Here is a 26,825-nt window from a genome sequence, read left to right on the forward strand (position 1 = left end):
GTGGATGCCAATTCGTCTTTCGTGCAGGTGCCACGAGTTTGCGATCGGGCTCTACAAGTAGTCCACTTAAATTTTAACTGCAATTATGTTCAACCGCACCAAACACATACCGAAGTTTGGCTTTTAAATTTGTTCATACTAAATTACTAATTTCATCATAATTACAAATAAATAATAATTTAATAAAAAATTACAATAAAATAATTAAATACTAAATAAATAAAAAATTAAACAAAATAAAATTTTAACAAACTTAAAATGGTAATTATTATAAAACCAACACTAATAAAAAATAATGCTTTATGTAAATAGAACACAAAATTCATTGCGTTGTAAAATGAATTAACACACATTCTTGTTGACACACAAGATTTTTATTGTTCACAGATACCATTATCATTATTACTACATCAAGTAAGGCACAGTCCACTTTGCTTTACATCAATGAAATATACACTCATGGCCACATAAAAATTCTCACGACACAGTAATGTGTCTGCATATCAAATGAATAACAATCACTTAAACTGGCCAAAATACATGGTATGGTGTTTACTATAAGTACGATTTAACTATAAGTAAGATGAAACTGAATCGAAAACATGTCTTCGGCGAATTTATTTCTAATCAGTTATCCTAATATGATGGATGCTGCTTGATATGTGTGCATTATAAGTAACTAATGAAAAGAAGAATAAAGACAGGAGTAACAGTACATTTTCCACATTAAAAAAAATTATGAGATAAATTAAAATCATATGCTAGAAACAATGAATTCGCAAACTGTAAGCCTGAATTCTTTGGTATACTGAATTAAGAAATTTCACAGTTGCAAAACATTTTTAAGATTAATTTTTTTAATTAAGTCATTATTAATAAGTACTCACAGGTTATGATTCCAGACCGTTGTCACTTCTTTAAGGACAATGAACATGTTTGGCCACTCTATTTCTGAGGGTAATTAGAACTGCTCTGATCATGTAATGTTAATGATAATCATGATACTTTCTTTAAAGTCCTCCAAAAAGTTTAAGAATACATCACTTCTTATTCAAAAATGTAAAAATTTCCTTATTTATAAAAACGAAGCAAACGTACTGTGTACTGTAACTCAATTTATCAACAAAGTGATGAAACATTGTTTTTTATTATGTAAATAAACCCGATATCTCATTAAAATGAGACAATATTAAAAAATTCACCATTAATGTAAGATTTTATATAATATGATATAAATTTCATTAATAAATACATTTAATGAAAAACATTTACATTCCATTTGAATAAGAAAATGGTTAATGTAGCTTGAATTGATCTTACAAATGAATTTAAAATAAAACTACAACTTAAAGAGCATTGCACACTCTTACAATGGCATTGTAAGTGTATTTTCAAAATGCCTGCAGACATAATAATTAATTAATTAATTTTGGAAGATTACAATTTCTCTCCCATAGTCAATTATTTACGCTTATATTACTCATATCTGCTAGAAAAAGAAACATCACAAATGCTCCATCTTTTACTCTTTCCTATTGATATCACCTCATTTGCAATAACCAAGGCAATTCACATAATAACCCTAACATAAACCTTACGTAAAATAACTGTAGAATGATTAAACCCTAAGATTAACCAGTAATTAAATAAAGTATAATGAATAATGAAATAAAATCAGAATAAAAATACTTGGATTATTATATTATGTTTCGGTTAATCTTTCTCTGCACCCATTTTCAACATTAGCAGTAAGCAACACTTAAACATCACTTATCAAATTTTAAGACAATTTAGAAAATTTATTCTGCTGTATTTACTATGAGAAAAATGTAAATTCATTTTCTTATTATAAATATGAATACAGCATAACAATATGGAATTGTAAAAAATAATATATTAAAGAGTACAACCTGAAAAAAGGTTTCTTACATTCACGAAGTTGATGTAAAAGAAAAAGAGTTTTACAGCTATGGTCAGAGTTTTTAGCAAGCATTAAACTTTGATTAAGAACTACAAACAATTCTTTCTGCTCTCTTAATTAAATTCAGTCAATATAGTCACTTAACGAAGAATACAATACCATAATAATAAAAATCCTTGAATGACATTACCACGTTTTAAAATACGTTAAAATGATTCAATAGTTTAGAGAAATGTTACCCAAGCAGTCAGTTCATTTACATACAAGCAGAGTGAATTGTTAACAGTTTTTTCTTAATAGTAATCCATAATAGATGTTGGAAAACCACATCAATCAACTCTTTCTGTAAAAATCACTACTGCCACAGTTGCTATAATATACCTTAACTTATACCAATTGACATTTTCATTTAGTTTTAAGAGAAAAAAAAACTTTATTCACCTTCATTATAGTGTTATAATAAAAAAACAATAATATTTAAATGCTTAGGAGTGAATCTGATTTTCCACTAATATATTTACTTATTTCTTTCATTTGAACAGTTATTCACTCGACTATAATGAAAAATACAAAAGGTAATGAAAACATTATATCCAATCTTCATATTTGCACTCTTGATAAAAAAAATAAAATAAAATATAACATGGCATTATATGAAACTAACCAAAATACACAAACACTCACTTTCAGATAATAACAGATTTACTACGTATATATTTGTAGATAAAATACCTATATAATAATTAGCTATTGTAAAAGTTAAAATAACATCGAGTTTCAAGTTTTCTATCATGAAAAACCTAGAACCCTTCCTCTAAATACAATAACTGTGAAAGCCTAAACTCTAAAAAAATGATAATTTTAATTACGATGGTATACTAAAACTATTTCACTGTCGTAACTGATACAAATTTCACTAAAAACTTCTTCATTCTAATTAAGAACGAGCACTAGAAAAAAAACTTTTAGCTAACAACCCTGTTATAGGAATATATATTTTTTGAAAGGTGGGAGGATGGGGAAACTACAATATTATTCGTTATGATGGTCATACAATTTCTACATAATTTGGAAAATTGTATTATCAATTTATTCAGAATCTTAATTTCAAGAGCTTATCTACAAATATATATGCAGAGATGTATGAAAATATTTCTAACCTTTTCGTTTAAAAAGAAAAATAAATAAGCAATTTCTGTTCTTTGATGTAAAAAAAAAAAAAAAACTATAATTTGCTTTCTTAGAATTCTTGGTGTTATGGCAGAAGCTGATATGTGCAATTTCGGCAAAAATATCTTATTGTCTAGATATGTTGCAAAAGTTGTTTTTAACGTTATGGCAAGACATGGTATGTCTACTTCCATTAGTCGCTAATACTAATACTAATTAAAAAAAAAGTATTCCTTCTAATGTATCCCTGATTCTTCCTGAAAGAGTGAACTTTAAAAGTGTTCTCCTGTAAAATAAGAAAAATGTCATACCAGCTTATGCCATAATACCACAAAATTTCAAACTGTCTCTCCAGATAGAATATTTCGAGTAAAGTATACATAAATCTCAAGAATCTAATTGTTTTTCTAAAAAATTTACAATTTGAGATTAAATAATACAGATATACTGGTATTGAACTGATGTCCACAGAAACAAAACAATTTTAAAAACCTAGTAAACTGACATTCGTATTAATTTAAATAACAAAAGGAAGCAATTATTTTTATAAGATAGTGTGTGTTATTAACAAATGGAAAAAACTAAAGTAATTCAGATTAACTGCTACACCTAGCTTTTAAATTATCAAACTCAATAACATCAATAATACGGTATCTAATATAAACGTTTGTGAATCCTATCAAGAAACAAAATGTCATAAAAGAGAATGGTTTCACATCCCAAACAGATCTTCAAAATTGAGTTTAAAATTACAAATTTTTCATTCTTATTTAACCTTTTCTACGTAATATGAAGAGTTATCAGGAAGGTTAATTTATCAACTTTTAGAGATAAACTTACAAAATTAACTTCAGTTTGATGTTGAAATTACAACAATTCCTGAAGTTAAAATTTTATTTATGCATTAATACCCAAATTTAAAATATTACATCACAGAAAAATAGCAAATTTTAAAGTTACCTAAACATACATAAGCTGGGCATAACCTTACATTTCCAACAATAATCACATTCTCTATCTTTTTACTTAAGATAAATCTAAATGTAAATCATAATGTGTTAAATGTAATCGCTATAAATGTTCAGTAAATTTCTTTTGAATTTTGCTTATCAATATCGTTTTAAAATAATGTAGAAATGATAAATAGTTACTTTAAATTAAATCGAAATTCTCTCTCAATTTGCATCTATCAAAAGATGGCCTTATAATTTTTTAAAAGAAATTAATAAAACATAAAAACTTAACATACTGTAATGTATAAATACATTCTAATAGGCTTACCTAGTTAACACAATGATGGTCTGATAATGCCAAGCACAAGAAGATCAGATATATGTTTCCATTACCAGGACAGGAAAATCGTAAATATTTAAATACATATACATGCCGACTTTGTATTGAAACATATAAATCAAAGTATAGTAATGTGGCATAGGATTTACATATTTATTTATCATAAGAAGATATTATGTAAGATAATGTGAAATGCAGTAAATAAATAAACTTTCTTCACATGTTGTTTCTTTATATAGCATATACTTTTTTTCTCTCCTTTAAATTTATTATTCTATTTCTTTTCATCTAGTGTATTTCCTAAATAAGTAAAAGTAAATTTAGTGTGAAACAATTATTAAGAGACATGAAAGTGCAAGGGCAAAATATTCATTTTTATGGCTGGAGATAGATTTTTCTTGATAAATGATCCAAATTTCAAAGTACCTTTGATTAAAAATTAAGATACTAAATTTAACAGTTTGGAAAATAATATATGTTCTTTTTCATTATACTTAAAAAATGTTAGACTGAAAAAAGCAATTCACTCTATGCGTATATCCTCTTACCCAATATCGTTTTCAAAATATACAAATACAACAAAGGTACAGCACATGCATTATGTCCAGACACTCCCCCACTCTTTCTACAGAGCTGCGCACGAGATCAGATGAGTCTACTTACGAATTATAGGGGAATGGGTTTGTCTTGGAAGACACATGACCGACCTTCCCTTCTTCTAACCTCCTCCAGAGAAACGTTGTTCCTATACTGAACATCGCGAGTGTCTTGACAAAATGCACGAGCTGTAGTAGTGCAAGAGAATTTTCAAGTTAAATAAATATCAATAACTAAATTCATTCTTCTTAGTACACAGAAAGGTATAACTACAAAACATGTTCTAGAATATTTTGCAGATCACAGGTCATGATTATCAGATTTTAAGAAGCTTGTGAAGAATAAATTTAAGTTTTTAATTCACAATCTTTCAATACAATAAAATAGAGTAGTAAACAAAGGAAAATGTATCATAAATCTTAAATACAGGTACTGTACCGGTACAGTAAGTTATAATGTGTTGCTATGTGTCTTCATGAACAAATCAAAGTAAAATGAATACAGTTAATGAATAATGCTAAATGAATACAGTAAGGAGTGATAGCCCAAAACTTTATGCACATTCGTGCGAATTTCTCCTATTATTATAAATCAAAGTAGAAATATTTACATTCTTAAAAGAGAAGTAAATTAATCTATATAGTCCCATTATAAAAAAAAAATCGAAGTTGTGAACGTCAAATTAATAAATAGAAGGCCTGTACCAATGTCCTTTCATAATTACATATTTAATTATTAATTAATAGCAACGAAACTTTTCAAAATAATAACTAAGTGATGATAATGCATAATAGTATAGTACGTATTTCAGATGTACAGGAATTAGGCTGTATTTGTAATTCAGAAGTGAAAACATTAATATCATAAAAATATTAACACACGCATTTTTTTTTTCTGTTTACTTTAAAGGAAGGTATTTTATGAAGTTTAATGTAGTTATACCCTTCGAAAATTAAGATAAATACAACTTACCTATAATGAACAATGGAATGTTTCTCAGATTTCAAGTGTTTACAAATACTTAAACTAGTGGAATGTATGCAACTGAGCTTCAGACATAACAAGAGATCACTGAAGAATAAGTAAAATGTATAAAAGGTTTATAATAGGTTTTACAAATGTTTACCTGATGTTTTGTGTCTAAACATAACAGTAACATTCTGTGAGCACAGGCCAATATCATTCAAATACAAGGATTATATCTTGCAATATGATTCAGTGTAAGTTGTAAACAGCAGGTTAATAATTTAGCATTAATGAATATTATAATCTTCAAATACCGGTAGCTTAGAAGAGAATTTTCATAAATTACTATGATACATCGAGGGAAGATTCAATGGAATTTCTTCTACTATGGTATCTTTTTTTTTTTTTACGAGAACAAAGAGAAATTAGTGTTACAAACACACTTAAATTCCTTCACTTGTTACTACAGTAGAATCCCTCTTAACCGGCAGCAAAGGGACCAGGCTAGTTCCGGATAATTGAATAAATACCATTATATACACACACAAAAAAAAAGTTCTTATTTCATGGTGCCAAATGTTGAAACTGCATCCATGTGAAGTTTATTTCTCTATCACTTGCTCATAACTGAATAAACATAAAAACTGTGTGGATTTTTCTTATTAAAACACATTACACAACACAAATATAATACACTAATTCTAGGTTAGATTATTCATTGAAAATTAAGGTTCATGTGAACTTCCTAATGTGGCAACACTGACGGCCCAAAGATAACTAAATAAACATAAAAACTGTGTGGATTTTTCTTATTAATTCACATTACACAACACAAATAATATACTAATGTTAGGTTCGAATATTCACTGAAAATGGAAGTTCGTGCAAACTTCTAATGTGGCAACACTGACAGTCCGAACATAACTAAATAAACATAAAAACTGTATGGATTTTCCTTATTAAAACACATCATACAACATAAATAATACACTAATTTTAGGTTCGAATATTCACTGAAAATGAAAGTTCATGCGTACTTTCTAATGTGGCAAAACTGACGGCCCAGACTGTGGCAATGTGGGAGATTTAAACTTTTTTTTTTTGCCCCAGCAAAAAGTGCTGCTGTTTTGGTATTACCGGTTATTTGGGTGCTGGTTACGAGGAATTACTGTATTATCTTTTTCTTGCCAGCACAGAAGGAAATTAGATTTACCAACACTTTCAGAAAACATAAATTAATAATAGTAATATTAAAATACTTATAATTGTATTGATTAATTATACAGAATGTCTTTCAAATAGACCAACAAATTAATTGTGGTAGAAGCCACAGAGTAAAGAATTATGCCAGTGAAAACCCACAGTCCTATTTTAAATATTTTTAAAGTTGCAACCCTTATCCTACAATTTTAATCACCTCTCTAGCATTCGTTTTTTATCACTTCCCTAGCATTTGTTTCTTTGTTTGCCAACATTTTCAATAACTGTACCTTTTAAAACGATTCAAGTTTATTTCATCATCCTTAATCAAATTAAATCTTTTCTATAATTTACCGTTTATTTATTATTTAGGTTATGTTATAGCTGCTGCTGTATGAGATTATGGGTAGTCACGTATCAGATGTTTTTAATATATATCGATCAATGAAGTGGAATGCAACTGTTTTAATAAAAATGAAACTGTGTTAACAAAACCTTCTTGACTAGTAATCATCCATAGAGTTCAATGAAGACTGCATAGTTGGCATAACTGGTAATAAGAGAACAGCTCATCATAACACACTACTGCCATCTAGCAGAATGTTTGTAATGATGAGGTGGTACAATAATATATTTTCAAGACAGTTCAGTATTTTAGTAAGTCAAATAATATTTTATTGCATTAGAGTACCGTACTTTATTTCTCTGATCTTTGTATACTTTCTTCTAATTTGTAATAGTCAATTAAATCCCACTCGAGTTTTGATTTTCTCTAGATAATTCGAAACCTCTAATGAGATTACTGTAGTTCATGCCTAGAAAAAAATTATATTATTCTTATTTAAAAATAATTTTTATTATTAGTGAACGTTTATCTGGGCCTCACACAAAGATTAATAATCACTTTGCTAAAAAAAATTTAAATGGAGCTATGATTCCGGTAACGAAATGGTGCAAAAAAAGATTTGAAAATTTGATGTTTTTTGGGTTTGGGGTTTTTAACTTCACTGCCCGATATAAAAAATCATACCTTTCTTAAAAATAATTAATCATATGTGTACATGAATACAGCACTTCATGCAGAGAATGTGCGCAAAGTTTCATTACTATAGGTGTAGCTATTCAGGAGATATTTTAAAATGTAAAAACTCTAATTTGAGATAAAATCACTTTGAAGTTTATAATACCGGTATGCATTGTAAATATAATAATCACTTAAATGGGATAAACTATATTTCTAAGTCAGAATAAAGATATCGCGAAATCTACACTACAGTATTCCTCAAGAAACTGCAGATATTTTGACACAGTATTTAAAAAATGAACAAAATGACCAACATTGACTGCAACTCAGTAGCGCAACCCCTTAAGTGAAATGAAGAACTGCAAGACATTTGAAAACAGCATGTTTTAGAATATTTTCGAATGTAACAGGAAGAAATGTACAGACTTGTCAAAATAATTTAAATGGTCGAAAGAGACTTTTCATTCAATCTTTATATACCGGTATTTTAAAGTATTTCATAAGACTGAGACAATAAGATCGATAACTTGTTATAAATTATGTAAATGATACTTACATTAATTACCAGTACCAGTAATAGAAAACTAAATATAAAAAAGTAACAATTTTTAAAAACTCTTTAATCAATCATGAATTCAAATTGCAAGATATAATTTCCTTTTTATGTAATTTTAACTACCATGTAGTTATTTGGTAAAAATGTATTAAACAATACAATTTATTTATAGGACTACAAATATTATGGCAGTTGAGATGAATATGTGCTCACAACTGGAATAGAAGTTCATATACGGATATTTTTTCTTCATAAAAAATTATTTACCATTACCACGTGATATAGTTATTTGTCCCTGTTCCAACAATCATTACATTAAAAATGTATATTGGTAAATTCTATAACTTATTTCTTATTTATCAACTGCCTACATTTTTTTATATTTTGCTTCATAAAACATTTAAGAATTTATATGTATATATCATTTTTCCTTCTTATACATTCATCATTTACACTTTGTCTTAGGAATACATGTGAGTCAGTTCATATGAAATTAATGTTTCTCGAATGCAACAAACATGTGATTTTTGTATTCACAAAATTAACTATCACACTACTAGTTGTTAATCAAACATTAGTGTTTCAGAATCTAGTGTAACTAAAATTTTAAATAATTACAGTATTTTTCTCAAGCTCCAGAAAAGATGAAAAGACTGTAATTTAATTTCACTTTTGTCTCATAAATTTTACCTAAAAATTTTCATTTAAATGTTTTCCACAGGACAAATATATGTGGGAGAGATAAAAATTATACACTTAAATGCTTATAGCCCTCATATTATCATTGTAATGTTTTTTTTTTCCTTACATGTATTTAAAGAAGAATTTTATGTTTACATTTTTGTTACTGATTTTCATGTTATCCAATTTTTAATATAATTGAATACTTATTTATGTACAATATTTAACAAACTGAGTTATTTCATCCTATTAACTTAGACGTTTTCTGCTCCCAATCTGAACTGATACTTCAAACTTTTTCAATTGTTTAGCTACAAAACGTTATAAAAATCATGCCTAGAAAGAAAACGAAAATCAATAGAATGTCTAAAATTATGTCAGTCAGTTAGTACTACTGTTCGATAAGTATAATTATGAGAATTTTTGTTAATGTATGGACCGTTTAAGTAATTTAATTCACATTATTAAACAGTACTATAATGCTCAATTATTTTTCGGGAAAATTTTGTAAATCACTACATTAACATTTTGTTTATCATCTGTATTTTTAAGATTAGGAGGGCACACAATTGTAACAAAAGAGATTATAGTAAAGAAAAAAAAAACAACTGATTTCAACATCTATCTCTTAAATATTAAAATCCTCTGCGCACTCTTAAATCATATGATTTAAAAAGTTAATATTTTTTATTGTTATGAATGTGAGCAATTTCTAGTCTTGAAGCGTATCTTTAGAACGAGCAACCTTAAAAATAATAATGAACGCCAGTACAGATATGCAGTGCATTTTTTCAAAATAAAAAACAATAAATAACTCTAATTGATGCAATTTTCTATTGTATGCTTTATATAAACATACGGCAATTATATAAAGTCTTTGTTACAGAAATTTTTATTTCAAGGATAATTTTGGGGCAACAGTAAGGGTAAGTAACATTAATAGCATAAAATTAATATTTATTACTGTATTTTTAGATCTCAATAGTGAATTTATTTCAAGACATATTCATAATCAATTTCAATATAAACAGTTACCGGTATTCAATACAGACGAACACTGAACAGTACCTTATAAATAAGGTAAAATACAAGGTATGTCATTATGTAAAGAACCTGAAAGAAGTGAGTATATTGTATCTCTCCCAGTAAACAATTATTAAAAAAGAAGAAAAAACCACATTCGATTCCCTTGTTTACTGAACAGACCTGTTCCACATGTATTCAGAATACTTGAAAATCACAAGCATTCAATATTTTTACGATATGCAAAGGAGGCAGCAAGGTACGGACAACAGACCGTACCTAAATATTTCTCACTTACATTCCACGCGTTCATACTTCCCTCCTTATCAACAGCAACAACTAAACCTATAGTTTTAACAAATAATACCTTACTTTAAATCATTTCTTCAAATCATTACTTTGCCAAAAAAAATTTGCTAAGCAAAATAACAGCTATTTAGGCTATGAAACAGTTGAAGTCACTTTTCAGATAATGTTTGATTATAAAGTTTAAAAAGGACTCTTGGACGCAACAGGTTCTGTCAGCATATAACCTATCAGTTTGGTATCGTGAAGTTGTAATGTTTGTGTATTTCAGTCAGATTTTTAATCCTATATTCTAAAAATGTTTTGTGAACGCTATTTCCAGTCTATGGTAATTTTCAAAAACACTGGAATGAACTTAAGTTTATCTGCATGATAAATACACGATGGCTGATAAAAATATTTTGTTATTATAATAAAAAAATAATAATATTTATATTTTGTAAATGATTTAACCATTTTCGTCAAATATTTTCAGCTTACTGGGGAACTACATTTGTAGCGTCTTTATTTTCTAAATACAGAAGAAGCCAGCAGTTCCTACAAGACGTCTGAAATTTGTTATAAGTAAAAATATTACGAACAGATCATTCAATATCGAATTTTGTATAGCATACGTATATAATATTTTTAACATTTCAGCTACAAAAATTATGATAGGATGCAGCAAATTTCCCTTCAACATTGAAAGTTTCAAAATTCATAAGGTGATAAAAGTAAATTGACATTACTACTGAAATCTTGAATATAAAATAGGTTTTAATTTTACCTAAGAGTATTACAGTGTTCCTGTCTAATTCTCTGCAGTAGATACACGAAAATATTAAGTACTATCACTTGCCATTTGAATGAGTAACTGGCACACAGGTTTATAGCCAACTCTTGTAAATAAAGCCACAATATATTATCTCAACATATTATGATTAAATTTAAACCTTGTTATTGTAAAATACTAACCAAAACAAAGTATATTCTTTAAGTAAATTATAGTAACATAAGTTATATAAGTTATATTTTCTACTAAAAGTTTAATAAAAAACATAGAAAGTACTGGGAACTACGTCTAAAATCTTTTGTTTTCTAAAAAGTGACAACAACTGTTTCATATTTTTCTGAGCTTTCTGAAGTAAGTACAATATATATCTACGTAGTCCTATACTCTTCTTCTACCATCTGTGTAAAAATATGAATGACATTACCCCCAAGAAATTATATTATTTTAAATTCCAGTAATAAGGGATGATTTTAAACATGGCAGCAGTGTTAAGGTACAATTTTCATTTCATTGTAATGAGGATTTTTTATACCCACAGTATCTGTTTAAACACTTAATTGATAGTCTGCTCCCATATCCCTTTACTGATTTGATGCGATTCTTCATCTTGTTGATATGTTCCCTCACACTCCACATCAAACCAACCACCACCAATAGTTACAAACAAAGATATGAGTCTATGCATTCACATAGTTTCTGACACTAAAGATGCTCCGGTTTTTCCACTTGCTCATTCAGGCATTCACAAATCTTCTCCTACACTATGATATGTTGGAAAAAAAATGTCATTTAAAACACTTGTCATTTTCACTTTATCCACTTGTTAATAATAAATAATATTGTTTATAAATTTCCTAAGCTTTGTGCTACTTAGAGTAATTCAGCCTTACTAAGAACATTAGCTGATGTCCGAGATAGTTAGGATTTCACCACAGGGACTTCTTTCCGTATCGGTACTCGGAAACCAAAAATGCTTACCTAGAAGTTAGAACATGAAAATTTTCATTCCCTCAACGTCCTGGTTTCCACTGTCACTAATGCCTTAGGCCATTGTAGATATTTATATTTATTTCAGAGTTCAAGAGGATCATTTTTAGTACAGTCCTGCAGGAAAATTTTTCTCTGTACTGCTCACATTTCCAAGTATAAGATGATTATTAAGTAACGTGATCTATTTCATAAAGTTTGAAATTACTGTACTGAATATTCACCCTCAAATTAAAAACAAATTCCGACACTTACGTCTAATACTTAAATTATAATATATTATCCTTCACGGAAAATGAAAGACACAGCATCTCAGAAGTGGTTATAAGCCACGTCTGTGCGCTGTATAATGGACATAAGATCTGCGTGAATTGAAGTGAATGATGGAGTACACAGAATTTTATCAAACATTTGATAAAATATTCAAAATTTTGTTGTACTCTCAAAATAAGTCACTGACAATCTTATAAAGGGTCTAAAAATGGTCTATTTTAAATTAAGTTATAGATATTTTAATCGTAAATACATTTAATGTATAAAACATTTAATAGTGGGGTCCAACTGGAATTTGTGGTAGACAATGATGATGTTTGATGGTAGGTTTTAGCGGGATATTCCAGTTTCCCCTACCAATATTCCACCATGCTTCATTAATCATCATGATAACTTGCCTCTTATGGTGCACAAAAGGTAATACCTTCATGGCGGCTGAAAGAACTACCCATACAAGCTTTGGCATGTCACTCACTAGATGGAGGCATTTTATGAATAACGTAAGTCAAGTGCCCGCCATTAATAAAAGTAAAAAAACAAAACATTTAGTAGTTTAACAATAGCAAAACCATTAGGTAATTGATTATCCTGACAAAATATATTATTACGAATTTTATTGCTATGTCTGGTTTTTAATTTGTTGGCTGTTCACTGTTCATCATTGAATCTAAAAAGAAACTATATTATTTTAGATCAGTGGTTCCCAAAGTGGTGGTCGTGACCCCCTTTGGGGTCATTAGAAGAACATAGAGGAGTTGCGAGATGGTTTACAAAATAAAAAAAACGGCTCATTAACACACATTTATATTGTATTTAGAAACAAACAATGATGAACATAAAAATAAAAAAATGTTTCAGTAGTTAAATAAAAAATAATTAATGCCATAACTGTGCCTGTTCTTTTTTTTTTTAAGTAGCTTCTCAAATCTGAACTCTATATTCGATACACACACACTGGTACCATTTTCAATTTCAACACTTAAGCAGTCGCGTCTAACCAACCCACAGTACTTAAACTGTTATTATCTTTAGTATACGAATTCTGGTTACAAATATGTTTACGGTTATTGTTGCCTTATCAATTCTAAGAAAGGTACTGGAAGTTTCAGAAGCACAGACTTACTGAATATATAATTAACAACTTTGTAATATGTGACTGGGGTGTTGACAACACTGCGCGCAACTACTTATAGGTTAAGGACATTTTTCGCTTCTATTACAATGGCAATCATAACGAGAAACTTATTTTGTATAAATACGAGTTTGCAAATGCTATCAAAAAATTTAAATTCGAGGTATTCTTTCATTCTTTTGATCCAGAATTGATCAAAGCTCTGCAAAAGAAGAAAAAAAGAAAAGAAAAAAGTATAGTTTCAATATTCCAGCAGTAGGTACATATTAGAATTAGTCTTTTCTTAATACTGAATTTCAGCTTGTTGAACTCAACTGTCTAAAGAACAAATTCAGTATCCATCTGTGACTTTCGCATTTATTTTATTTCGAGTTTCTTCCGGAAAATATAAAAAAAAATGTTATTTAAAACTGTGCAAACTTAATTCTATGTCCGCAAAATCAAACGCAGTATTTGTTGTACCGGATCATAAATTTTCCAGGAGTTCTTTAATCCACAGGAATGAACCAATTTCATTTTTGTCAAGTGATGTCAACCAAAACCCAAGCTTTCTTACAAATCACTCGATTTTTAAGTGTTCGAAAAATATATCAGCAAGGAAGGTCAGTCCAAGAAGCCAAGAAGAATTGGAAAACAGGTTTGCATATTTCGATTTCTCGTCTTGCAGTTATTAGGACATAAGGGGTTGGGTGGTATCCAATGGTTTTGTGTAAAATTATCGTTGTTTTCGATTTTACAGGGATTTGTATTTTTAATGAGGTTAAATTAAATCGGTATGGTCACAAAATATGTCTTGCCCAAAACTGGGCGACACTTGAAAAAGTTTGGGAACCACTGCTTTAGATAATTCAGTAATAACCCTTTCAAAATAGCATGAAACAACTTGCAAGGGTCGACATAAAGGATAATTACTCTATGTGTGTGCATAAAAATTGAAACGCAATATTAATTTCTTTTATGTAACGCTTTGAGACCCTTCATGTTTCATCATTTACTAATCCATAATTCCAGCCAACAGAACTATAAAAAAATTTACAAATACAAACCAGAGAAGAACGAAGTAAAGAGAGACCAAAAAAAAAAAAAAAAAAAAAAAAAAAACGTTGGAATGAACAATTTTAGCATTGTACTATATTTGACTATAATGGGGAGACCTCTTTGGAAACGGTAATCATATTTCTGTAAACTTTAAAAGTTTTATTTCCATAAATCAATGTAAAGAAAATTACTTTTACAAGCATCCGAGCTACAGAGAACCTGATAAAGAAAATAAATGCAAGAAACTTGACATTGTACGTCACCTGTCAAGGACAGAGAGTAAATAAAAAGTAATAGAGAATGAAATCTGACATTTAGTGTGCTTCAATTTCCATCTGTTTCACGAACTTGTAAGAATAACTGATGATTCTTACAATAATTTTAGATTTCTACGTATTTTTGTTGTAGTGAAAAGTGACATACTTGTTCAGTATTACAAGATATTGCAACAGTTTACTCACTGTAAAAAATTTTGAAGTTCTTATTTTCTTCTCATATTAAATATATATAATGAATACTTATGAATTCTTTTAATTTAATTATAAATTGCAATGGACCATAGCCTATATATTTTAAAGCGGAATTTGAGACAAAAGAAAAGCTATCGACAAAGTGACCAATTTTATTAAAATTGGTATTTCTATAAATTACAAGTAACAACTTCCAGTAATTAAATCAGATACTTAAAGAAAAACGGACCATTTTCAGACATATGGGTAGATGAACTTAATTTTTTTGGGTGGGGGGGGGGGGAGTGTAGTACCTGCGTCTAAACATGTTTCATTCCTTTCAGGTACACACTTCTATTCATTATTTTACTTGTGTTACAGTATAATCATCTTTTTTTCACTTCTCTATATGACGACCCTCTCTGTACAAAATTAATATAGCAGTTATATTAGTTTAATATTATGAGCAACAACATTTTAAGAGTCAGTATGCCACTGTCTCTTATAGTAAATACTACATACAGTTGCTGAATCCCACTTTTTTCCCCATTTATCACTTGCTATCAGTCTCTTTCTGTGATGTGACAACTGGTGAAGAATTCAGGTTGCAGTAATTGTGACATGTGGTCAGTCCTCAAGACGTAAGCTTCAGTCTTCACTGAATCAATGTTGGCACTAACTGGAGCAGACTGATATGGTTGGTTCAGTTAAACATCAAATAGAAGCCTCTTCAGCTGCAAACTGAACCAAGTGAATGATGGCACAATACTTCAGTTGACACGAGCTGACATCATCACCTGGCTGCAACAAAGTACCAAAATAGATCAAATCTGACCAAAGAATCCTCTAAACAAGAGTCTTTTCATGCTTGTAAAGGTGATATTGAGTGGTGAAATTCATGGTTTCAATCAGATACAGTTTTAGGATGGCGAGGAGGCAATGGACTCATAAACTAGGATTTTTTTTTAACATATCAGTAGTGATCAGAAGTTAAAATGTTTAGACCCTTTCCTTTTGACATTGTTCTCCCCATCCCACCCACCCTGTTCCTCACCTGTGACATAAAAGAAATTGTCAACAAATTCCACGGCTGTGTTTTTACACGCTTGTGGGCCGAGAGTTGAACAATAGCAGTACAGTGCATTTAACTCTGTATTTCCAAGTAAAATTTACCCTCGCCACATCACATTCTTCGTCAGCTTATCAAATCACTATGATCACCGACTGAAGGTCTATTTTCGTAGTAAAATATGTATGTATGTATCCATTGCCTACCCACTTCACTTTACGTGATTCGGGTTCCGCATATTGCATATAGATGACAGGACTGTAACCCATTTTCTAGTTGCACACCACTTCGGCGGGCCACGCTGTACATGATCTGTATATGTGTAGTGTTCTGTCTTGTTCTAGGGTGAGTGTATGTGTAAGTGTTCGTGTAAGTGTAATGTATGGAATGAGTGATGATGATGAAGATGAAGAAGGGAGAAGGGGAAACCTGGTGCCGGCATGTAGCCTACTCCTGTCAAATAGCACCAAGGGGGCCGCCAGGCTTAATAACTCCGTCTGACGGACAAATCACTATCAACATTGACATATGCCTTCTTTCATATGCACTGCGGAGAGATTTGGGATTTAACCCAGGCATATTGGTGCACAATCTAGTTAGTGATTAGAAGTTGTGCACCGCCATCTCTCCTAGTCCCGAGGTAGAAATTTTACATGAAAATTTCTGACCCCACCAGGGATCGAACCCGGGCTGTAGTGAAATATTAATCAGTAGAAAAACAGCAACAGTAATTTGTATGTAAAATTGCTGGAAAATAAAACGAAATTTTTTAAAATGCTATAAAAATCAATAAGAAAATTATTTTTAATTACCCCAAAAATAAAAAGAATAAAAATAGAAAATACGTATTGGAAAAAAATGACAGAACATATTTAAAAAAAACAACATAAAATTGCATACTGGTATTTTGTTTTGTTATATAAAATAAATTACTGCATTAAAAGGCATCATTTAAAAGTTACATGAAAAATAATGACATTTCATCAACACTGCCCTCTATAATAATGTTATCAGTCTTATAATAAGTTGAATAAAGTACTGTACTAGTTTCTCGTGTAAATTCAAATTCTTAAATAGGCCCATATAAACTTCGAGAAGATCCAACAGAAAATGATTATTTTCGTTGTCATTTCTGATATGAACGTGATGATTTCCATGGGGATCAGATAATTTAACCCGGGATGTATGACAATTCTCTTTTGCCGCCCCAATATCATACAGTACGTAACCAAACTACATTGGAAGAGGGAAGGCTATTTTTTCATTACATTTTAATATGTTACTTCTAATTCTTCCTTTCTCCAACTGAGATCACTGATTCCTCTAACATTATGAAAGGCTAAAGAGGACAAGAGAAGTAGAAAATCTTGTGGACCACCAGTGATCTGTAGACAACAATTTTAAAATCAGTGATGTTAAAGAACCAACTTACAACCAGCAAATTACGAATTATTGTGAACTGTTACAAGACATTTCTTACCAGGCCTATAATTTGGACGGATCATAATTCTGGAACTTCCATTGCTGCTGCAGGTTACTGGAATCACACTCCTCCATCAATAGTTTCTGCTTGTTAGAATTGATTGTTAGACATTTTTTGCTACTGCCATGTTGAATTAAATGAGTCTGTAACACAAAAAAAAATATTATATATTATATTATATTAGATATTGCAATTATTATTATTATTATTATTATTATTATTATTATTCAGTGGAGTTTCAATACTGTCGTCTTTGACTATTGTTTAGGCCTACTAACCAAAATTCGTTTTTCTTTATATAGGGCATTTTCACTTTACCACTGTGTCTCTCTCTTATCTCACGTTAGAGGGGAGCTCATACAGTCAATAGCAATACTTCTCAGGCAGATCTGTATTTTAATGTCATTAAGGAGAGTTGTTCGTTAACAGGATCAAAAATTGCATTTTTTTTATTTACTTATATTTAGGGTGACCAGATTCACATCGGTAGAAAAGCGTACGGTACACAAAGCTTCAAAAAGGAGGACATTGTTCAAAAAAAGAGGACAGAAAATATGTAGCCTACTTAGATTTAGGCTTAGGCCTATATTATTATACTACAAATTACGTCAATAACTGTTTTCTTACAAAATATTTACAATACAGATTTAGGCTTATATCATGCTTAAAAATATGTTAATATTACAAAAATAATCATGATAAAACTTAATAATAATGCTTTTACAGTTAGTTCCATATGAAAGTCAAGGGAACTATAATTATTAAAGAGGTCAGAAAATATCTACCCTATTTAGATTTAGGCTTAGGCCTATATTATACTTAAAATTACATCAATATTTTATTACAGTATACTTATGATAAACCTTATTAATATAAAATGGTTTTACATTTAACTACATATGAAATCCAAAGGAACTATAATTATTATCAAAATATATATAAAGACGGCACAAAATGTGAATTTAATATTACTTTGTATGCAAAGAGAGTCATGATCGTTGGCAAAGAGTATATTTTGTCAATGCTGCTGCCACCTACAGGAAAATTACTTTAAAAAGGCGTCAAATCAGAAAATTTCAAAATATCAGACATACAAGTTACGAAAAGGAGGACATTTCTTTACTCTTTAAAAATTCACCCGGACCTCGGACAAAGGTCTAAAAAGGAGGGCATGTCCAGACAAAAGAGGACGTCAGGTCACCATACTTATATTACTTCACAAGACAATATACTGTCAATGGATTCCAGCATCTTGTGGAATTGCATGGAATGAACTGGCTCACATGCTTACTAGGAAAGGAACAATAATTAATATTACAAACAAAAAAAGTCAATTTACCATTTTCATCAATAAAACGGGTAATAAAATCAAAACTCTCACAACAATACTAGCAACAATTGCAAAAACATGCTTCAGACAAGAAATGGAACATCTTTTCTCCAACCCAGAAGCCAGAAAAACAGCAGTACCTAGCAGCTTTTAGATTGCTTTCAGGCCATGATTGTTTGGCAAGCCACCTCTACAAAATAGGAATTCTGACTTTACCATCCTGCACTCTATGCAACACTCAAACTGATATAAACGAAGAATATTTGAAAACCTGTAGCACAATGTCTGGAGAGAAAGACCTAATTCAAAAGTACTGCAGAGCAAGAGCGCTAATGGCTTCATTGCCAGATGCCAGGCATTAAACAACAACAATAACAATAACATATTAAAGGGCATTCTTTTCTGAACAATTTTACACATAACTTACATATAATTCCGATAATATTTGTATTCAATAAATGTACTTATTCAAATCGTGGCGCTATTTTTCGAAACTTACGTTTTGCAAGTTACTAGTATACTTTGTATAAAAACTATTTGAGTTAAGACTTATGAAATTTTCAGAATATGTTACCAAATGCATAATAATGCTGCACTATTAGATTTATTGAAATATATTACTATTATTCTGACCTACGTTTAATTATGTGACAGAAAAAATAAATTTTCATATTATTAGAATATTCAATATTCCACAAAACCATAGTGCAATTGACAAAACTGAGTTATGGGCTGGATGGTGCTTTTTAGTTTGTCCCATATGCTTAGAAGGCAGGAATACACTAATTTCGACATTCATCTGCATTCTGGGGGCTGTTTTAAAACTCGTGGAAGTCAGAACTCCACTTACTCCATGGAATAAGAGAGTTTTTGCATTCCAAGCTTAATTTCCCGGTAGGTGGCAACACTAGTGCTCAACCAGCTGAGTAAAGTGATACGGTATTCAGAATCTCACAAAAATCTATGAAATCCATGTAAGTAAGACTATGAAAGGCACAATATGGAGTTAATTTAACTTCTAGAAACCCAATACAGATGCATCATTCCTCAATCAATAAAGTACAATTCAGCATTGCCATTGAAAGAAGAAAGCAAAAGGACTTGCAAAATTTAATGCAGTTCATTTCTGAGGAAAGTAGGATGTATTACCAAACTCTGTTTGCGGACAGTAATAAATTAGAGACGTGAATTCCATGCAAATGCATGTTTCTATAGGAACACAGGACATAGCTCAAACTTAGTATTTATCCATTTCATTACTCTCCGGTTCCAAATATGTGTACTTTTTCCGTGCATATTTGCATGTTTTGGCCTTTTTTGGGGATAATAACATGCATAATGCATATTTAAGCAATTTTTAGTTTAATCATGCATATAATATACATTATATTCTGCTTAAATGCATGTTTTAATGGTTTGTCGATTTTTAATTCTTATGTCCCTTATTTCATCTTCAGGAATCAGGTTTGAAGAAGGAAAAGAAAAAAAAAAAAACTAAATATGATTCAAGTTTGCATCCATAACTTCTTGTGATGTAGAAAGGTTATTCTGTGTCTACAAAAACATATTGACTGAAAGCACAGAAACCTTACAGAAATTAATTTAGAAATGTTGTTAGTTGTAAACTGTGCAAAAAAAAAAAAAAGTGAAGTGAAATAAGAAATTTGGAACAAAAATGAAAGTGCATATTTTAAAGTATTTTTCGCTTGATCGTGCATGTTTCATAGTTTGATAGTGCATGAATGCATGTATATTTTGTGATTTTAAGTACATGAAAATCTCGTCTCTAGTAATAATCTAGATGCACAGAAAGAACACGAGAGTGAGAGAAAAAACAGAATCTGTAACATGAATCAGACTGTGTTAACATTTTAATATTGTTTGTGGTTTTATTTGTGTATTTTGATGTGCTTTATGGTAATTTGTGATTTTCTGTCTCATATAATTGAAATTAAAAAAAATGTAGCAATCTTAATCTTAATAATAAACTTCCATTTTCTCGTATAGTCCAATATTTCATAAGGAAATTATGCTATACTTATCTTTTTTCTTCACATGGCTCATATTTATTCACTCTCCTTAATTCATACACTGTGGAAGTCAGAAAACCACTAACTCCAGCAGTGTTTATTTCAAATTGTAGTGTAAGATAATGTAAAAATTTAGGTTTTAAAGTATTTAATTGATAAAGAATGTAATTTTACACAATATTAATAGGTAAATGTATAATACTTGAAGTTAGTAAGACAGATCATAAGTTTTTTTTCTCTCGCCTGTAAAATTTGGTTTATTGGAATTAGGGAGTTTTTAATTTCTCTGTCTCAATTACTATACAGTGAGAACCTCTTTAATATATTTTGCATTCATTGAAATTAACTCCGTTGAACAAGATACATTCTTAGGTAACTTAAAAAGGAGCTATACATGAACTATTTAATTGAAATTCATAATTTTAAGTTTTTATATAATTTATCATTGCATAAACATAATTCATAATCAGGTAGTTTACTGAGAAACCAGTAAAAATCACTGATTATTATAATCAGTACAGTTAAATTGTGGATATATCACAAAGAGCACAACACACTCAGAAAATTAAGGTATCACATTATTTTGAAACTCACATCCGGATCATACTGCCAATATTGATTTCCCTTTGACCCATGACAGGGATACAGTATAACATCTTGGCCAGCATAGTCAAGGCAGGTCTCATCTCTTCTTATTTCTCCTGCCTTACTCATCATCCAATACTAAAACAGAGTACAACGAAGAATAATTATGATGCATATATTACAAAGAAAAACTTATTTCACTTAATAATAATAATATAAAAAATACTAAATTCTGTAAATATCATTATTATGCTACGAAAGACGAAAGCAGAGCACGAAAATTAAAAACTGAATGCGCAGATTTATAAATTACTTTTACATAGTGTTCTACTCACAATTTTGTTGATCTCATTACAGTTGAGTAAATGTACAATTTATTTCAAAAAGACGAAAAAAATTACGTACTTTGTTCTCATTTTATTAGCTCTATAAAAATACTGAGAATAGAATCTTGCAGCAAAAGTTAAGGTTAAATGATCAGAATGAGAGCTATGAAATTGCATGTTACAAATCTCAGTTACACTAATTCATATTTCTAAAACCATTTAGTCTGCACTAGTAAAAAAATGTTTTCCTATTCATGATCAATGGTGTATGGATGAAAGTGAAAAGAAATTTAAAGAGATTTTCCATCACATTAAAGTGTTCTCTGTTCATTTACCACGTAAATACGAGTATTATTGCAAAAGGAAATATAAAAAAAATTCACTGAAAAAAGAAGACTCATAAGAAATAAGAAATTCAAGCGAAATTAACAAGTTTTATTTTAGTATGAACAATCAATATGTTTGCAAAACAATATTATGTGTACACTCATCCTTCTATGCTTGTAAAAGAATACTTCAAAATTTAAAATTCTCATTCTATCGTACTCTAACATTAGCTCTGCTTGTCTTTTTTTTTTCTCAATCTCTTATTTTTTTCCTGAAGATATTTACTTGTTAATAATGGATAAATTTAAACAAATTAAAATTAGTTATAAGCAATAGATAAACCAATACAATTTATTAAAGATGAAATCATAGCACAAAGTCCACATAAAAAATGCAATGAAATAACATATAAGTAAAATGAACTGAAATAGAAACAGAAAAGTAACACATAGCAAGAAACAAGAAAAGGTAATAAAAGAACAGTATTGCGCCTGCACCTAGTGCATTTAAGCTTAACTTCATGAAGAACGGGTTGCAATATCACAAAAGAAGATTAAATGTGAGCATTTACTTTTTCGGAAGAATTTAAATATTAATCGTATGAAATAGGGTAAAATTAAAGAAAATTACACTGTATGAAAGTAGTGTGTGGCCATTAATTTCAAACAAATAGCAAATTCTTTAACTAAATAAAATTGTTTTTACAATTAAAAATACAAAGAGCTATAACCTTGAAGGATAAATGCACATTAGCAATTGAAATGATCGTGTCTAGAAGATTATTTTGGGTAAAGCAACAAATGAGAATATAGCCTTTAGGTTTAATAGAAGCATTGTAAATACATACCTTCAATAAAAATAATGTTACATAAAAGACTTTATAATTTATTTATTGAAGAGAACTCCCAATAGTGCAAGTTAATATCCTCAATTTAAATTCTATTACTCCGAATTTGAGTTCTGCACATGTAGCTTCCACACAGTATACTCTATTTTTCATACAGAAGGAAACTTCCAGTTGAAATTTCAAATGCTCTGACCACCTCTACTTTGAGGCAGAGCTACTGTATAAGACGTTTCAGAACTAAGTTGACAAAAACAAATTCAACTAAAGGAATATATGAACGTAAAATACAGAAGTACACTAAAATAATTTCATCTAAAAAAAATATTATAGGTCTTCCTAATTCCCTCATTTTTGTCATTGTTCTTTAAAAATTTGTTGCAACAGACAACAATGTCGCCTGGTTCCATTAAATACAGTGAAACCTCGATAATACACGCCTGTTTGTTATGCTATCCCACATTATACTCTTTTCGTCTGGCCCCTTGACATCCCTATATAAAACCACCCAAAATCCACAGCTTAATACGTTCATCATCCCATTTAATACACTGAAAATTCTAAAATATCGTACTTTAAAGGATACTGAGAACATTTCCCTGGACTTCTACATTTACTGCTAGCGTCTGCATATTGGTGAATACAATAGAATGGAATGTGAACCTTGAGTACCTGTCCCTGCAAGACTACTGTATTCAGAGCCTTTCCTTCTTGCTGGCAGTTTTAAATCGCATTGTCAGTGATGACTAGATGAAGAGGAAGTGAAAGCTGTAGACATTCCAAATCCTTCTCGCAACGAACCCCTTGCCGTGGAGTCTGTGATTCGTAGATTCATTAATGTTTCTAGTAGTCAAATTACTGATGTCACTTTCGATTTAAATCGTTTGGAAAATGCAATTATTCATAGTATTGGATTAAGTGCAAGACAGAAAACAATTTTTTACTTTTCTAATAAAGCGGCACTTTAATTGATAAGACAGTGTATTTGTTCCGACATTTTCTGAACGAAAAGAAAATAAAATAACCTTTAATCCTGCATAATTACATTATTTAATCTTTAAATTTCTTCAACAAATGTTTATGCTGATTCATATCTTTGTGTTAAAATTTAAAAAATCCAAAAATGACCCACTCTCGCTAATATGTGGTCCCTTTAATACGCTATTTCTATGCAGTCCCTTGAAGAGCATCTTACAGAGGTTTCACTGTATTTCTTATTGTCCTCGTTTCTACTGCTGTACTGAAATCCAAAAGCCTTAAATTATAATTTTCGTAGTCAATGGCCACACACTTAGAACATTGGAACAAAAATGACTCTCACTTTTAAACAAAACAAGTGTTTGTGCAAACCACTCTGGTATTTACAATGTGCAAATTGAATGAGAAACACAACAAACAGAGCAAATTTAAATTCCTTTTAAATGGTCTGTAAATGCAATATTATCTTTCCTTTACGGCATTGCACAAAACATTACAGGCCTGTCCTACAGTGATGACTATGAAGGATTCACAGTTTTATAGCAAAAGCATTTTGATTAGAAATATGACATAAAATATGGAAAATTGATAAGTGACATGTAGCTACAGACATTTGGAAAAATTTTGTTCAGAAAATCAAACAACGATTTTGTAAGTAAAATCACATAAGCACATAAAATATTGCAATCATAATTTTGATGAAGAAAATCCAAGAAGAATTATTAGTTGAAATTGATAGTCATGCCAGAAATTGTTCCAAATATCTAGACAGCTATGTTAAAATACACATAAAGTTCTTTTATGCATGCAGATATTGTATTAGTCTTTCATTGTACCTCCATATACTTTTCATAACCATATTAATATATTCAAAACATTTACTGGATATAATATTCCGTAAGCACTGAAGAAAACAGTACTTTTAAAACAAACCATTTAGCACATTATGTCAGTCAGTTTTCATTTAAGGGGAGACAAACAGCTCTGAGTACCGGTACTGAAAAATTGGAGAAATTCAATATTTTTTCCTTCACCAATGAATAACTCCATAACCTTGAAATTTTATATGCTTAGGTACGCTATTTCTGCAATTGTATATTATTTTCAGGTTCAACTACTACCATTACATTAGCAATACAAAATGGAGCTACATTTCTTGCATTGAAATGTTTCCAGGTAATTTCCACAAATATCAGTATTTCTGAGGATTATTTTTTTTATTTATTTCTGAATGTCATATGAACAACATCAACTACAATCTTTGAAATATCTTCAGTAGAAATATTTTTTATTTCAATTTATACTTCAAGGTCAATTTTTAAACTACAAAACAATGTTTAACCAATGATTTTAGGTAGGTGTGTTCACAAGTATGAAACACAGTTGCATGCAAAATTTTACTGCAATATCTGAAAAACTGTTTGAGTTTCAGGGAAACCATTTTAGTAAACACAAGTTATGGGTGCCATTTTGTATTGATAATTACCAGTAATGGTAAAAATGTCACTAAATCTGAAAATAGAATACAATTGCAGAAATAGTATGTATGTATGTATGTATGTATGTATGTATATGTATATGTATATATATATATATATAAATACAGCACGCCACACCATTAACTTAACCCAAGCTATGGTATAGATGATGATATGTGTATTAATGATGGCAAAATGAGTCCGAGGTCCAATGCCAAAAGTTACCCAGCAATTCTGCTTCAATTGGTTGAGGGAAAACGTCAGAAAAAAATCCAACCAGATAACTTGTCCTAACCAGGATTTGAACCCAGGCCCACTTTCTTCACTGTCAGACCTGCTAACCATTACTCCACAGCGGTGAACTAGATTTCATGGTTACACAGTTATTCATTATTGAAAATATATATATAGAATTTCATCAATTTTTCAGCACTCAAAGGTGTACACCCCTTCAAAGACATAATAAGAATTTTATTTAATCATTCAGTCCATACACATTAGGATAGTAGGTATGAATAAAAAAAGTCTGAATTAAAATAAGATAAAACTACTCTGGAATAGGGTTGTATGTAAATTACAAATGAGTACATGGAAGTACAAAGCAGACCTAAACAATGTTACCCTTCCCAGATTAGTACGGTGTTACCAACAGAGCATACTTCAGTCCATGCTGAAACAAGGAGCACACATATTAAAATACACATATTGTCAGGCCCCTTATGTTTTTATAAATTTTAGTTGAAAAGTGTGTGTCTGCACATACTGGTACTAATATTTTCTGAAGTAATAGTACTGTGGTCTAACATACTGTGCACATTTTGAAGATTAACCTAATCAGACAAAATGTAATGGACAAATTTGAAAGGTAACGTGAATAGGTATTATTTTTCAAAATAAATTTCAAACTAGCTAATTCTTAGGTTAGAAGGAAACTACTGATTCATATGCAAATGAGATTACTCAATGACATAACAAATAGAATTTTAT

At 29.9% G+C, this 26,825-nt stretch overlaps 1 protein-coding gene across 3 annotated transcripts in view; it reads right to left on the bottom strand.

The window, feature by feature from the left end:
* Positions 1–352: 352 nt before the first annotated feature.
* Positions 353–26,825, bottom strand: part of Pgant9 (polypeptide N-acetylgalactosaminyltransferase 9) — a 1,578,943-nt gene continuing 1,552,470 nt past the window's right edge. For all 3 annotated transcript variants that reach the window (XM_069821982.1, XM_069821989.1, XM_069821973.1), the window contains exons 14-16: positions 21,895–22,023; positions 17,938–18,083; positions 353–16,189 (exon numbers count right to left, since the gene is read on the bottom strand). In XM_069821982.1, the coding sequence (XP_069678083.1) occupies positions 17,943–18,083; positions 21,895–22,023 (270 nt within the window). In that variant the 3' untranslated portion in view covers positions 353–16,189; positions 17,938–17,942. The remainder of the gene's footprint in view (positions 16,190–17,937; positions 18,084–21,894; positions 22,024–26,825) is intronic.

The sequence above is a fragment of the Periplaneta americana genome, chromosome 1, assembly GCF_040183065.1.
Source record: "Periplaneta americana isolate PAMFEO1 chromosome 1, P.americana_PAMFEO1_priV1, whole genome shotgun sequence".
In the NCBI taxonomy this organism is placed as follows: Eukaryota; Metazoa; Arthropoda; class Insecta; order Blattodea; family Blattidae; genus Periplaneta; species Periplaneta americana.